The 14,017-nt window shown below is 39.1% G+C and overlaps 1 protein-coding gene across 1 annotated transcript in view; it reads right to left on the reverse strand.

The window, feature by feature from the left end:
* Positions 1-14,017, reverse strand: part of USH2A (usherin) — a 641,433-nt gene that overhangs the window by 117,334 nt on the left and 510,082 nt on the right. The window contains exon 54 of the mRNA XM_004578639.2: positions 11,732-11,930. Coding sequence (XP_004578696.2) covers positions 11,732-11,930 — 199 coding nt within the window. The remainder of the gene's footprint in view (positions 1-11,731; positions 11,931-14,017) is intronic.

Below are 14,017 nucleotides of genomic sequence, written 5' to 3' on the forward strand. Positions count from 1 at the left end.
TTTTTTTTAATGAACTTTGAACCATGCCGTCACATATTTTATTCTTTTCATACGGTGCCTCTTCCTCTAGACATGTTCGCATGTTATCTTTATGCAACTTCCTGTAACTTTTATCTGTTCAAAAGCTACATAAATTTTGAAGATTTTGACTACTGCTTCCAATCTATTCACAACTTTTTAAGAAAAGATTTATTTATTTTTATTGGAAAGCCAGATATATAGAGAGGAAGATCTTCTGTCTGATGATTCACTTCCCAAGTGACCACTGGAGCCCAAAGCCTCTTCCGAGTCTCCCACACAGGTGCAGGGTCCCAAGGCTTTGGGCCATCTTCAACTGCTTTCCCAGGCCACAAGCAGGAAACTGGATGGAAAGTGGGACCGCTGGCATTAGAACCGGCGCCCATATGGGATCCTGGCACGTGCAAGGTGAGCATTTTAGCTGTTAGGTCCCTGAGCTTGGCCCTCTACTCACAACTTTTAACCCCCAGATGACCCTCCTTTCTTAGCTTTGTACGTCATCTGATGTGTTATTATTCTTCACTGGTTTGCTTTCCTCTCCATGGCATGAACTCTGAAAGAGTAGGGACTTTGTTTACCTTGCTTCTCTATCCTCTGACTAGTGACACTCATGAAGCAGGTGCTTCTTCAGTGAATGGAAAAAAAAATTAACTCTGAGATTCCTTCAGAACGGACTCATGAGTGTGGGTTCTCTGCAATAATGCAGTGCAGCTGCAAATGCTCCAGGACTCAGCTTTAGGGCCCTCTGAGTTTCCTTATCAGTTTTGTGATAAGATTCTGGTACTTATTTGATTATAATCTTCCAATTGGTTGCTCTGCAGGATTTACATAATTTTGATATTTACCTGATTTACAGATGAGGAATATGACTAAGGATATAAGTGAAACGCAAATCACATATTCTGATAAAAGCTTATGGGAAATGTTAAGATTATAAAATATAGAGCTAATGCAAAATAGAAGGGAAATCCAACAATGAAAGGCAGAAGTTGCAGCAGTAAACTGATCTAGGTGAGAGTGACCCCTCTTAACTACTGCTACTGAAAAGACGGGTCTTGTCTCGGGTGACACTCTTTCACCTGAGTATCATTCTATGTTAGAAGACAATATTAAGGCCTGGCACGGCAGCCTAGTGGATAATGTCCTTGCCTTGCATGGACTAGGACCCCATATAGGCACCAGTTCATGTCATAGTTGATCCACTTCCCATCCAGATCCCTGCTTAAGGCCTGGGAGAGTAGTCAAGCATGGCCCAAGGCCTTGGGACCCTGCTACTGGCTCCTCGCTTCAGATCAGCTCAGCTCCCACTGTTAGGGCCACGTGGGGAGTGAACCAGTGGATGGAGGATCTTTCTCTCTGTCTCTCCTTTTCTCTGTAAATCTGACTTTCCAATAAAATTTTAATAAATAATTTTTTTAAAAAAATAAGAGAATAAGTGACCTAGATTGGTTTTATTTGTTTATTCTGTATTGTGCCTACTTTCTGTGTTCATAGTGAAATACTGTTTAAAGAAGATCCCAGATCCCTCAAATTATTCTATGAGGAGGGAATGGCCAAGAGACTGTGGTGTTTGGCACAAGTCCCATGGCTCTGATCTGACCAAACAGTACTTTCCTCAGAATTCCAAATATATTTTTGCCCACAGTACCCACCTAATTGAGATATCCCTCCCTGGTGGTAGAATAATGACAAAATAATTACCAATGTCCATCTACTTTGTGAATTATGAATATTTTCTAGATTCTTTTTCTGAAACCCAGATGTAAATATGACTGTTAAAAATGAAGCAAGATTCGCAGGCATGCTGTCCTCAAGAGCTTTTTTGTGAAACATCTTGACAAAAAAAAAATCACCTCAATTTTCTTTCTCATTCTGTGTTTTGGCTGGTCTGGTTTCAGATAAGCAATGACTATTGAAGAAATTTCAGACTGGACATTAGGGAAGGAAGGAGAAACTTACCATGGAGGTGTATGAAGGCTGAGGAGAGGATTGAAAGAATTTGTAATGACGATAGTGGTTTAAAAGAAAACGAATATGTAAAAATAGAAACTGCCATTTCATCTTTCTGAAGTGAGTTGAGTGGCACTGTTTTCATATACAGCCCAGAGTTTTGGAAGAAAGTTACTGGGAGATAGGGCAGGATTTTAGCAGCTACTTCCCTAGGTATTTTTGAAAAGACATGGAGGGCATGACCAAGGTTGATTTGTACAGTTGTTTAAAGTGACTCACCTAGCAGACTATGGAGGGCATCTGCTTCCCTTTATGTTAGTGGGGTGCAAGGTTCAAGGCAGAGCAATAATGTACAACTCAACACAGAGCAGAAAGCCTTGATGAGGGATTTGGAAGACATCAGACGTAATTGTCAAACAAAAAAGAGAAATATGGTGAAATAAGAAATAGAGATGAAGACAAAAGGACCACAAAAAGGAGAGTGGGGGTGTGATCACAAGTGAGGGAAGGAGGAAGGGTGGGCTTATTCTAATTCACGGTTAACTTCATCCTCAAAGTCTCGTGTTGAAGGGTGGGCACTGTAGCACCTGCAAGTTAAGTTGCCATTTGTGTGGCTCACGTCCCAACCTGGTGTGCCAGTTTGGGTCCCAGCTCCTTTGTTTCCCGTCCAACTTCCTGTAGTGCATGCAGGAAGCAGCAGCTGATGGCCCAAGTCCTTGGACGCCACTCATGCAGAAGACCTTGACAGAGTTCCTAACTCCTGACTTCTGCCCGGTCTAACTTCAGCTGCTGTGGGCATCCGGGTCTCCTCTGTGTCACTCTTCCTTTCAAACAGATTAAAAAATAAACATTGAAAACACAAAGAACTGTGTCTCTCTCTGAAATGTGGACCTCTTGGCTAATTTAAAGGATCATGTGGGGAAAACATGAATGCAATCTGAAGAGTCAACTTCTATTTGCAGGTATGTATCACAAAACTTCCATTTACTTTACCTTCCAAGGTCGGTTCCTGATTCTTTTTAGAGCATGACTCATAATTTCCTTGGTGAACCCAGTTTTTTTTGCCATTATTGGAATCTAGGTTTTATTTAGGATTGACTGTGCTAGGTTTGAGCAGTGTCTATGTGACCCTGTCCTGGATTCAGCTCCATGATCTCTTTGCATGTTAGAATGTTTGGGGCTCAGTGTGGGGCATAATTCAGGTCAATAAAAGCCAGCAAAGGACTAAAACTTTTTTTAAACTTGCCATTTGTTCTCGTTACATCAGACAGAGCTTGAAAGTAAAACAGAACACAGACATGAAAAGAAATTGTATCTTAGAAACATCATTTGGTAGCCTTTTAAGGAGGCTTGCAATTGAGCCAATTAGTGCCCATTTGTGTTTTGCTTGCAAGATACAGTGCTCTAAATCATAAAATTATTAAATTTACTATGGTTGTCTCCTGTCTATACAAAAGCTCAGAATCTTGTGGGGTCCATAGGAATTTGACTCATGTTGAGGACCCCGCTTGCTGAATTCTTGGAGACACAATGTTTCATATGAGAGGTTCTTTGCTAGATCTTGGAATGCTTACGTAGACTTTACCAGGTGATTGCCCCCAATCCAAAAGTACAAAATCCAGATTCTATGTTATAGAACAAGAAGCTTAAGGTTCTGGCACATTTCTACAGTTTTGGACTAGGGATACCCAGCTTCTTTGATGAGTTTTGTATACACAGGGTAGAATAAGTGACAAAATAGAGACAGAAAAGTAATAATGTGAACAATCCATTATTTATATGAAGATTATGGAGCTGAACTACTGGGCTATTTACATACATCTTAACCATGACCACAGGCAAATGTGTTCTCCAAGTGTTTTACTTTCCATATCTAGAGAAGGAGAGCCTAACACTGCAGGTTGTCGAACTGGATAGCAGATTAGTTTAAAGGAAGGCAACACCTATATCCGATGCTTTCTCTATTCTATCTTTTAGAAAATGTATTGTTCTATTGTCACAGAATGACAACATTTACAAGTTTGGATTAAATAACCCCCAAGAATAGCATCAACTACAATTAGGCATAGATGACTTATATGAACTGGATGGCCTTTCATCTATAACTTTTTAAAATTCAATAAGATCAATGCATATCAGCTGGAATTTTCTGTCATTTTAAGGTAGCCCCTATTGGAAGACCTAAAATCAAATATATATGAAAGATTAGCAACAGCAATGAAAAGGTCACACCAATTGAAAACTACTCATGAATTGATCAGGATGAGAAGAGGGAAATAAAGTGATGTCTCGAAGGAACCATTCCAACTGTAACTTAATCCTAAAGTCGAAGAGTCAGAAGGAGAAAAGAAAACATCATTCAAGTGCTCAGAATCGAATTAAGAGTGGGAAATAGCAGGTGTAGAGTAGAGAAAGGCAAACGCGTGGAGGAAAGCCAAGTATTTAACATTTTAGTATAGTGACGATTACTGCGGCTACAAATTACCTGAATTTCCCTACAGGGAATCATGGTCTCTTTTAAAGAAAAGAGGCATAATGTAACCAAACTCATTACAATTACACTTGCAAGTAACATTACTTCCATGAGTAAATGCATGTTCAAAAGGGAGTGAAGAGAGTCTGCCGATGGCTCATAAAAATATGATTTGGGAAACAAAATACGTGTCTGTGTGAGTTATATTTGGTGAACTCTATAAAGAACAGCTTGCCTCTAATTTTAATCTCCAGATAAATAGTTGGGAAAGGGTACTTTTCTCGCTACAATTTCAGATAGCAAGAGCTTACTTTAAAGCACTCAGCTAGATACTCCACTGTATCGCTTCTCGGCCTTCTGGCTAAGATCAAATGAAGATACTCCATTGTGTCATCTGTTAAATAGTCCTAAAAAATGCGTACTTCCTTGAATTCTTTGATCAGCCTACATAATGATTTAAATGCTGAATGGCCTGGATTACTTTGGGGATCTTTTGTTAGAGGCTGGCATTTTGGTTGAAGTGGGTTAAACCAATGCTACAAAGCTGGCATTCCGTATCAGAACGCTGATTCAAGTTTCAACTGCTCTGCCTTTGACCCAACTCCCTGCTAATAAACATGACAAAGCAGTGGGAGATGGCACAAGTGATTGGATCCCTGTCATCTATATGGGAGACGCAGTTGGAGTTCTGGGTCCTGGCCTCAGCCTGGTCCAGTCACGACCATTACAGCTGTTTGGGGAATAAAGTAGTAGAGGGAATATCTGTCTCTCCTCCTCCTTCCTCACACTCCTCACAGTTCACCATCACTCTATCTTTCAAATAAATAAACAAAAAAAGATTTTTAAAAATTAGGTTTTTGATGTGGACATCAAGCATTGCAAATAAACATATAGCAATCCTGGCACCAGTTAAATCAAACCATGTTTGCTCTGAGCCAGGAGTTCCTACCTCTAGTCTCTGCTGCTAGAATTATGAACCCTTTTTCTTCCTCATTTGCCTTGGATATCATACAGCCTCTCCTCCAGAACAGCTCCACTCATGGAGATTCTCAAGAGCTTCCAACATCTTAGTGCAATCTTGGGAATTACTTTAGAGATATCAAAGTACATTTAAATTATGATTTGGCTTACCTAACTTGAATAACAAATATCTGGGGACTGTGTATCCTGAAGTCTCCCTTGGTTTGCTGGTTACATACATCATAATCTCAGCAGCTCTGAGTTCCACTTAGCCAAGCTAAGCTTTTCCCCTGTACTAGCTGACATCACTATTATTGCATTAGTTTTCAAGAAGTCCGTTTGGTATCTCATATGAACTTGACATCAAAACATGCAAATAAAGGTGCCCTTGCATTACAAATCCCCATGCAATAATTTTTGATGACTTTCAGTTCTGACTCTTTGCTACAGGCTAATTGGCATTTTAAATTCTGTATTTTATGTGAAATTCCAGCCGATTCTCTCCAATATCCTAGTGACAAGAGTCATCTCAAGAAGCAGTTCCTAGATGAACATTTTTTTTTTTGGCCGATCAACATTAAAACTACTTACTACAAGATCATCACTAATGGAAACAGGCTGCTCCCTTGATTCTAGAAATAATATTTTAACAAATGCTTTTCTGTAGAAAACAGGATTGCATTTGACTGAAGCCATTTCTTTGCCTTTCCAATGCAGAGCTTTTTTCTTCCCCCACCCCCTCGAAAGCAAAAGAGGGGGCTGAGTGTTTGATGCAGTGGTTGTGTCACTCTTGTTCATACCTGCCTCTGCTCCACATTCAGCTTCCTGCTCACATGCGTCCTGGAACGTAGCAGTAATGGCCCTTCCTCAAATGTGGCAGACCCCAACTGATTTCCATTTGACTGAGTCCCAGTTGTTTGACATTTGGGGAGAGAACCTACTTGATGGAAGACACCTTTCTGTCTCTGTTGCCCTCCAATGCAAGGAAAATGAAATTTAAAGCAATTTAAAAAGCTTTTAAATACAAAATGGAGCCTGGTATCAGGTGGCAGCAAAATCTAATGTTACTCAAATGCATAATGATGATGAGGAGGACCTTGCTAAGACCAGGTATTGGCTAGACCTATTAGGGTAAAGTGGAGTTAGTGACTGTCCGGATACAGGGCCTTGGGATATCCATATTCTACAGCAAATTATTTTTCTTTAAATATTATTGTTCAGAAAGCATTGACTACATTTTTGGCATTAACACTGATAAGTAGATATTTAAAAAGGCTATGATTGTATTTTATTTACTTACTTTTCTTTTTTGGCAAGCAGTAAGGCACAAAATTAGTTTTCCAAACTTGGGAAAATAAAATTGTTGTATCTGCTTTAGGGTATGCTTTGAGGACAGCGTCCTAATACAAGTTTTTGTTCCTATCTATTTTAATTAAAGACATATCACTAATATACTCCTATTGGCACAGACCAAGACTGGCTTCAATAATTTGTAATACGTACAGGCAAGCGAGTTTCCTTGCATGGAAACAATCTATGCTTAATTCAATGCTTTGTTCTCAACATCTTGAAGTTCTTAATGATTTTTCAACAAGGAAAGCTGACTTTTCATTTGGGGTTGAGCCCTGCAAATTATGTAGATGGTGCTGCCTGATATTTAGATGCGTTCAATGGTAGGATATTTTTGATCTCCAATCAAAATTAAATATAGTCACTTAGACACTGTGCTTTATTATTCAATATGTATTCACTGAGTGGATACTTTTGAATACAGTAATGAATATGGCAAACAGGAAGCTGATATCTCTGAACTTACAACAACTTTACCTACTGGTTGGAAACAGAGACCAGAAGAAAAAGGATATTATAAGAAACATATGTGAGCAAAGATGTGGTGGAAGTATGTGGCAGAATTCAGAGATTTTTACACTGACAGTCAAACTGAGATGTCTCTCTGTTTTACAAAAGTCCTGTATAAGAGATAAGTTTCAACAAAAGATTATTTGTGCCTTTCTTGCTGCAACTGGACTGCTGGGAGTTACATGATTTAGCACACAATGTTTTCATTAACTTCTATGATGATAGGAAATGAAGGCAAATTGTTCCCTTTGCTAATTCAATGCCGGGGTGAATCCTTTTGTTTAAGTGAAATGCAATGATGGCCAACTTTTAATTAGCTACTTTGCAAACAATTTCCCCAGATTTAAGAGATATGGAGACCCTTATCATACCGACTGTTAAAGAGGACATGATTAATTCAGATTTTTTTTCCCTCTCAGGGCTCTGCTAAATCAGTCAATCCTTTTACCTTCTCCTCAGCCCCTAAGCTTACCACACTAGGAAGACCATGCATGAGGTCCTGGAATACCAGAAGGAAAAAATGCCATAACCCACATCCATATCGTTCCATATAGGATGCTGGACGTGTTCAGTAAGAAATGATATGAAAAGTCTTTTATTGACAAGCTGCCATGTGCTGTTTGCATTAGCGAATATGAGAAGACTACGGCTGCTACTCCTTTGTCCCCATGGTATTCAGCTCAGTGAGATAGCAGAAAATGCTTCGGTTTACTTAAAGCATTGATAACACCTCTAAATAATTAACTGAGGACTTCCTGTCTTCAATTACTTAATGCTTTTTTTAACATCTTGAGAGGATTATAAGCAATTTATGGATTTCACATGATGAGTGCATTTGCCGCTATTCCCACAAAGCATTTACGGGATCATGTTTCTAAAGCTTTGAGGTAATTAAAAATAAGCATGGAGACAATGGGGCTGAAGCAAGGTGTTGGCTCTCCCTTCTGCCATTTCCAAGGACCTAGATTTTCAAGCTCCAGGATGCCTAGTGCTACAGCTTCATTAGTGTTCTGTTGCTTAGAGAATGCCAAGGTTTCAGAAATGATGGGAATTCAGCAGCTGTTTGGTCAGTCAAGACAGAATGTGAAATAAATTTGATTGTCTTAGTGCAGTCCATGAGCTCAATATTCATTTACATCATAAAACAAATCTGTACAAAAATGGGTCAGTCAGCTAATTATGAAACCAAATTTTCCTTGGCAGATAAAATGCATAGCAGTGTATATATCTATATCTATATCTATATCTATATCTATATCTATATCTATATCTATATCTATATCTATCTCAGGTTTCGGATGACTGACTGCCTGACACCACTCGTGCCCCATAGGAACTGTATGTAGAAATCTCAGTGCTTGATAAAGCTTTCCTCATTGAAGAAAGCAACCCCTCTCTAGGTCTGTATTACCTCAGGGAAATACTTGCAATATTATATATATGATAGATTTATTTGAAAAGCAGAGTAGCATAGATACACACACACACACACACTCTTGTATCTGCTGGCTCACTCCCCAGATAGTCTCAATGACTGGAGCTGGGCCCATCCAAACTCAGGAGCTTATGGGTCTCCCACGTAGGTACAGGGGTCCAGGCATTTTGGCCATCATCTGCTGCTTTTCCAGGTTCATTTCCAAGGAACCGGATTGGAAGTGGAGCAGCGAGGACTCCAACCAGCATACATATGGGATGTTGGTGCCATTGACAACAGCTTTACCTACTAAGCCACAGCACCAGTTCAACTGCATCTTTTTAACTCAGAACAGAGGAGTGGATCAAATGGCTTCTAAATGCTTTTTCCATTTTACAATTTTGTAAAAGTCATAATTATGTGAGATCTTTTAAAATATATGCTCTAATAAAAGAATATTCCTGATATTAGAAATACTTTTTGACATGAATATATTGATTAAATGACAATGAAAAGAAGAACTGTTACAGTGAAGCCATTTAAAGATATTTGCAATGAATCATTTTACAACTAATGACACTACCATTACTATGGTTTGCCCATTACAACTGAACCTGATTTGGTGGAATACAGTTGTTGGTTTCTAAAAAATGCAAATCCAAATAGCTGGCCAACACAATTCAAAGCTAATACTCCTAAACTGACAGCTACTGTAACGGGAAGGCAGTCTGTCAGTTTTGTATCTGAATGTATTAGGAAGCTTTTACCGGTACAAAGTTTAAAGTACCTTAACTTGTACTTTAAAAATCAGTGATTATCAGGGCCAACATTATGGCATAGTGGGGAAAGCCTCTGCCTCAACATTGGCATTCATTGTGGTTGCTTGTTCAACTACTTTGTATTCAGCTCCCTGCTAACGCATTTGAGAAAGGACAAGATGATCCATATGCTTTGGGCTCCTCCACCCATGTGGGAGACCAGATGAGGCTCCTGGCTCCTGCCTTTGGCTGGCCTTGCCTTGGCTGTTTCAGTCATTTAAGGAATGAGTGTACAGATGGCACATCCCCACCCTTCCCCCACCCCATCCTATTCCGTAACTCTTTCAAATAAATAAATAGGTAAATGAATTATATATTAAAAACCCTATAATTAACATTCCATTCTCTCTATTCCAAATGCTTCTGTTGATTGCCACTATTATCTGCAGAGTCCTGCTGCCATTCCAGCTATATTGTATTTCAGTTATAACTTTGCTTAATATTTATTGCTAAGGACACTCTGGGAGCAGAAATCTTATCTGCCAGCCTTAATGTAGTATTCTGAACACAGCAAGCAGGAACATTCCCATTTGGAATGAAACAGTTTTCTGATTTCTAGATGTTTTGGCAACCTTGAGTAGGTTTCTTTCTCATCTTTCAAGGGTGACTATAACTTATTTCTCCCTTAATCAACGCTATGAGAATCCAACAAGTCACAATGCAAATGACCCTTTCAAATGGTAAAACACTGTACACAGGCACAGTTTCATGATGTGAAGTAACATTATTTCAATCACTTGGGATGATTTTCACATCAAGTGAAACAATGCGTAAGGAACTTGTATTATTAAAGAACTTGATAAAAAGAAAAGAACTTGATCATTTGAATTGAGAAGGGCTTTCAGCAACCACATTACTGCTGATGTCACTCAATGTGCTGCTCCACCAACACACAGATGTTAAGCACCTTCTGCAGGCTTGTCGCTCTTCTGGAAAGATCCTGTCAATGACAGCTCACCCTGTGATATGAAATTATGGTGCTGAAGAGTGTGACATGATTAACTTATTTTTCCATCTATGTAGTCTTGCTCAACTGGAAAAACTGGGCATTGTGCTCCCAGATCTTTCTGATTTTTTACGTGTTATAAATATCCTCTGCAAGGTTTGATAGCCAATGGAAGAAGCTCACCCCTGTAGAGATCTTGGGAGGAAGCGACTCATAATGAGGAAATAGTGAAAGTTTGCAAAATCTTGACTAGATCTCAGAATTAGAGTTTACTCAACTATTGTGATGGTAGAATCAAATAATGAATTGAACTACTTAAATTTTTTCAAAGTATTTCATGTGAAACAGGAGTAATCTATAATTATTGCTTCCCCTGGCATTTGTGATGAAAATCGTATATTAAATGCAACTATTCTCAAAAGCTTTATTTGGTTCCTCTTGATGAGTTGATGACTATTCTGGTAGCTAGAAGTATAACATTAAACAAAGCAGACAAGGTCTGTATTCTTTTGGAGACCACAATTGAGTGTTTTTTTGGGGGGGCATCAAGACAAAGGACAAACAATTAAATCTCAGGTAGTGAGAAGTCCGTGACAAAAATAAAACAAGGTGATGAAGCAATAGCTTAGAGAAGAACTCTAATCTGGTTAAATCAGAAAATGCAACTGTTTTAAACAAAAACATCTTATTTATTATGAGATCCACATTGGCAATTAGCTCCCACTATGCAATTGCACCATGTTATTATCATAGTATTAGAACTGATTATAATAGTGTTTAGGCAAACAATACAAATAACACAATTACTATTAATTACTATTAATAGTCACAACAGAGAGTCCATAGGCAGCCAATTGCCAATGAAGTATTTTTGTTATTTTTTTTTTTGTATTAACTACCTATTTCATAGACAAATGTCAGCTTCTGGCTCATTTTTCCCTGCCTTTCAGTACATTCTTGGCTATCCTAGTCCTATTATCTGTGAGTATATCCTTGGGGAATGAAAATGCATCTTACTGTTCATTTGGAAAAAAAAAGTTAATACTGTTGCAAAAATCCCACACATAATGCATATCAAAGCCAAATATAAATTATTTCTGAAGTTATCTGCTGTTGTGGCTTATTGCTGCCAGTGTGGGCTCTTCTATTAGCAAGGATAAGTGGGACCTGACCATATGTCAAGAGAACACGTCCTTTGGAAGTGACCTAATACATCATACACACACCCCTGGGAGGCTTTGCCCCCCTAACCACAGTGACAGACTCCTCCAGTAGGTTTTCCTTTTTTTCACCTGTGACCGTATGTTGCCTCCTGTCAGTGGTGTCAGTGAGGATGAGACCTTGCCCAACCTGCCTGAGCTGGTACTCTTTAATGACGCCATTTGGTTTCTCAGGGACACTCCAGCTTAGATGCAGAGCCTCTGCACTTGGCGCTGTGATTCTGGGTGGCAGGATGCTCTCTGGAACTCCTTGGGTAGTAGCTGCAACTACCTGAAAGTACAGGAATTAAACAACAATTTATTGTAATAGCACACTAGGTAACCTGATCAATGAGAATGTCACTTTTGTTTTAAAATGTTGTTGTCTGGCCTGGCATATCATTAGCTGGGGCTTGGAGAAGCAGTCCCTTTTATTTTTTCCCTCCCATCCTATTTAAACAATGAAATCTGACCTTGAATATATTACATAAGTCTCACACTACCATTTATCACAACAGGTTCAACAACAATTTTGATGGCAGAGTGCAGCCCTCAGTTTAAACAAGTAAAAGCTGGCTGGCAGACTGTCTTACTAGAGAACTCTTGATAACTCTCTTCCATATGGCCCATCAGTGTCTTTGCATTTTAACAGCCTAATTTTGTACATTTTAAGCACCAGTAAATATGGAGCAAAATCCACATCTGAACTAGCTTGCATATAATGTGCTTTGAAGAGTATAAACGGGTGGACTTTGCTATATTCCTCCTGTGACACTTGGAATGACTTTTTAGTTTTCTGCCAGTGTTCTAGAAAAAGAACCAAGGTAGAAGAAAAAATGACCAATCAACCCATTATTTAGTCAATATTATCACAATATGGCTTTGCACAAAAACTTGGCTGTACTTCCTGTTTTAACAAAAATAACTCTGATTGTACGTTTATTTTTTAAGATTGTATTTATTTTCATTGGAAAGTCAAATACACAGAGAGGGAAATCTTCTGAACACTGATTCACTCCCCAAGTGGCTGCAATAGCTAGAGCTGAATCAATCCGAAGCTAGGAGCCCAGAAACTCTTCTGGGTCTTCCATGCAGGTTCCAAGGCTTTGGGTTGTCCTTGATTGCTTTCCCAGGCCACGGCAGGGAACTGAATGGGAAACAGGACCACTGGAGCATGAACCGGCGCTCATATGGGATCCTGTCATGTGCAATGCAAGGACTTCAGCCACTAAAGTACCGTGTGGGGTCCTGATTTTATTTAACCAAATATTTTGGTACTTGGTAATCACAAGCTGTCAATGCATAAGGAATAAAAGTGTTACAGGACCATTCAATATATAAGTTTTGATTGGCCCAGTTTGCTGCCGTCTGTGCAAATCGAGGCAGGCTTACAGATGTTTCCAGGGTGTGTTGGTCAAAACACTGCACACATGTTCTGTGGCTGATCAGCTTCCATGAGTGTTGGATTTCGATTGCTCTTCCACAGAGTATAAGGCTGCTCTCCCAAAGTTTGAACCACATGAAAAGAAGCAGAGTTGTTTTTTTGAGTATTTCCCCAGGACCTCCTCTGATGACACTGATTTCCATGAAAACACTCCTTCTTCATTTCCCTCTTTAATCACACGATTGCTTATTCCAATCTCCTTGCTGGGCTCCTCTTTCTTCATCCTTGAGGATTTGCCAATACTTGTCATTTGTGGTAGTAAGTTTCTGTCTTGCTCTGTAGTTTCCTTTGATTGCAATACTTGACTTCAGTTGCTTCAAATGCTCATCTAGCTCTTATGTGTAAGCTCTAGATCTCTCTCAATCTAATTTTTGAGACTAGATGCTTTCATAAACAGAAAACAGCTAAGAAATATCTGCTTCTATCACTCTGCCATCAGTGCTTTTTAAATTTAGTATATATTTGTAAAAATAGTTCTTGTACAAAATTTTTCTTTCTTTTACTTATTTGAAAAAAAAGGAGGGAGGAATGGAGAGAGGGAAGGAAGAAAAAATGGAAGGAGGGAGGAAGAGAGAGAGAAATACATTCACTGATTCAAATCCCTGTAATGGCTGGCACTGAGTTAGGTCTTCTCTTGGAGCTGGGGATCCAACTTAGGTCCTGCACATGAGAGACAAGGACTTGACTACTGAAGCCAGCGCTTGCTGCCTCACATTAGCAGAGAGCTGAAACTGGAAGATCTGGAACTTGAAGTCAGATATGAGCTGTGGGTGTCCCAAGGTACATCCTAACTAGTGAGTAAAACACTTAACACCTGATATTCTTTTCATATTTTGTCCCCCACCCTTCATTTTTTTACTCACTCAGAGAGTGGCATCACTATCCAAAAAATTTCTCAAACTACACATTTTTAAAGAATCAATTCAGCAGCTTTT

The sequence above is a fragment of the Ochotona princeps genome, chromosome 10 (assembly GCF_030435755.1).
Source record: "Ochotona princeps isolate mOchPri1 chromosome 10, mOchPri1.hap1, whole genome shotgun sequence".
In the NCBI taxonomy this organism is placed as follows: domain Eukaryota; kingdom Metazoa; phylum Chordata; class Mammalia; order Lagomorpha; family Ochotonidae; genus Ochotona; species Ochotona princeps.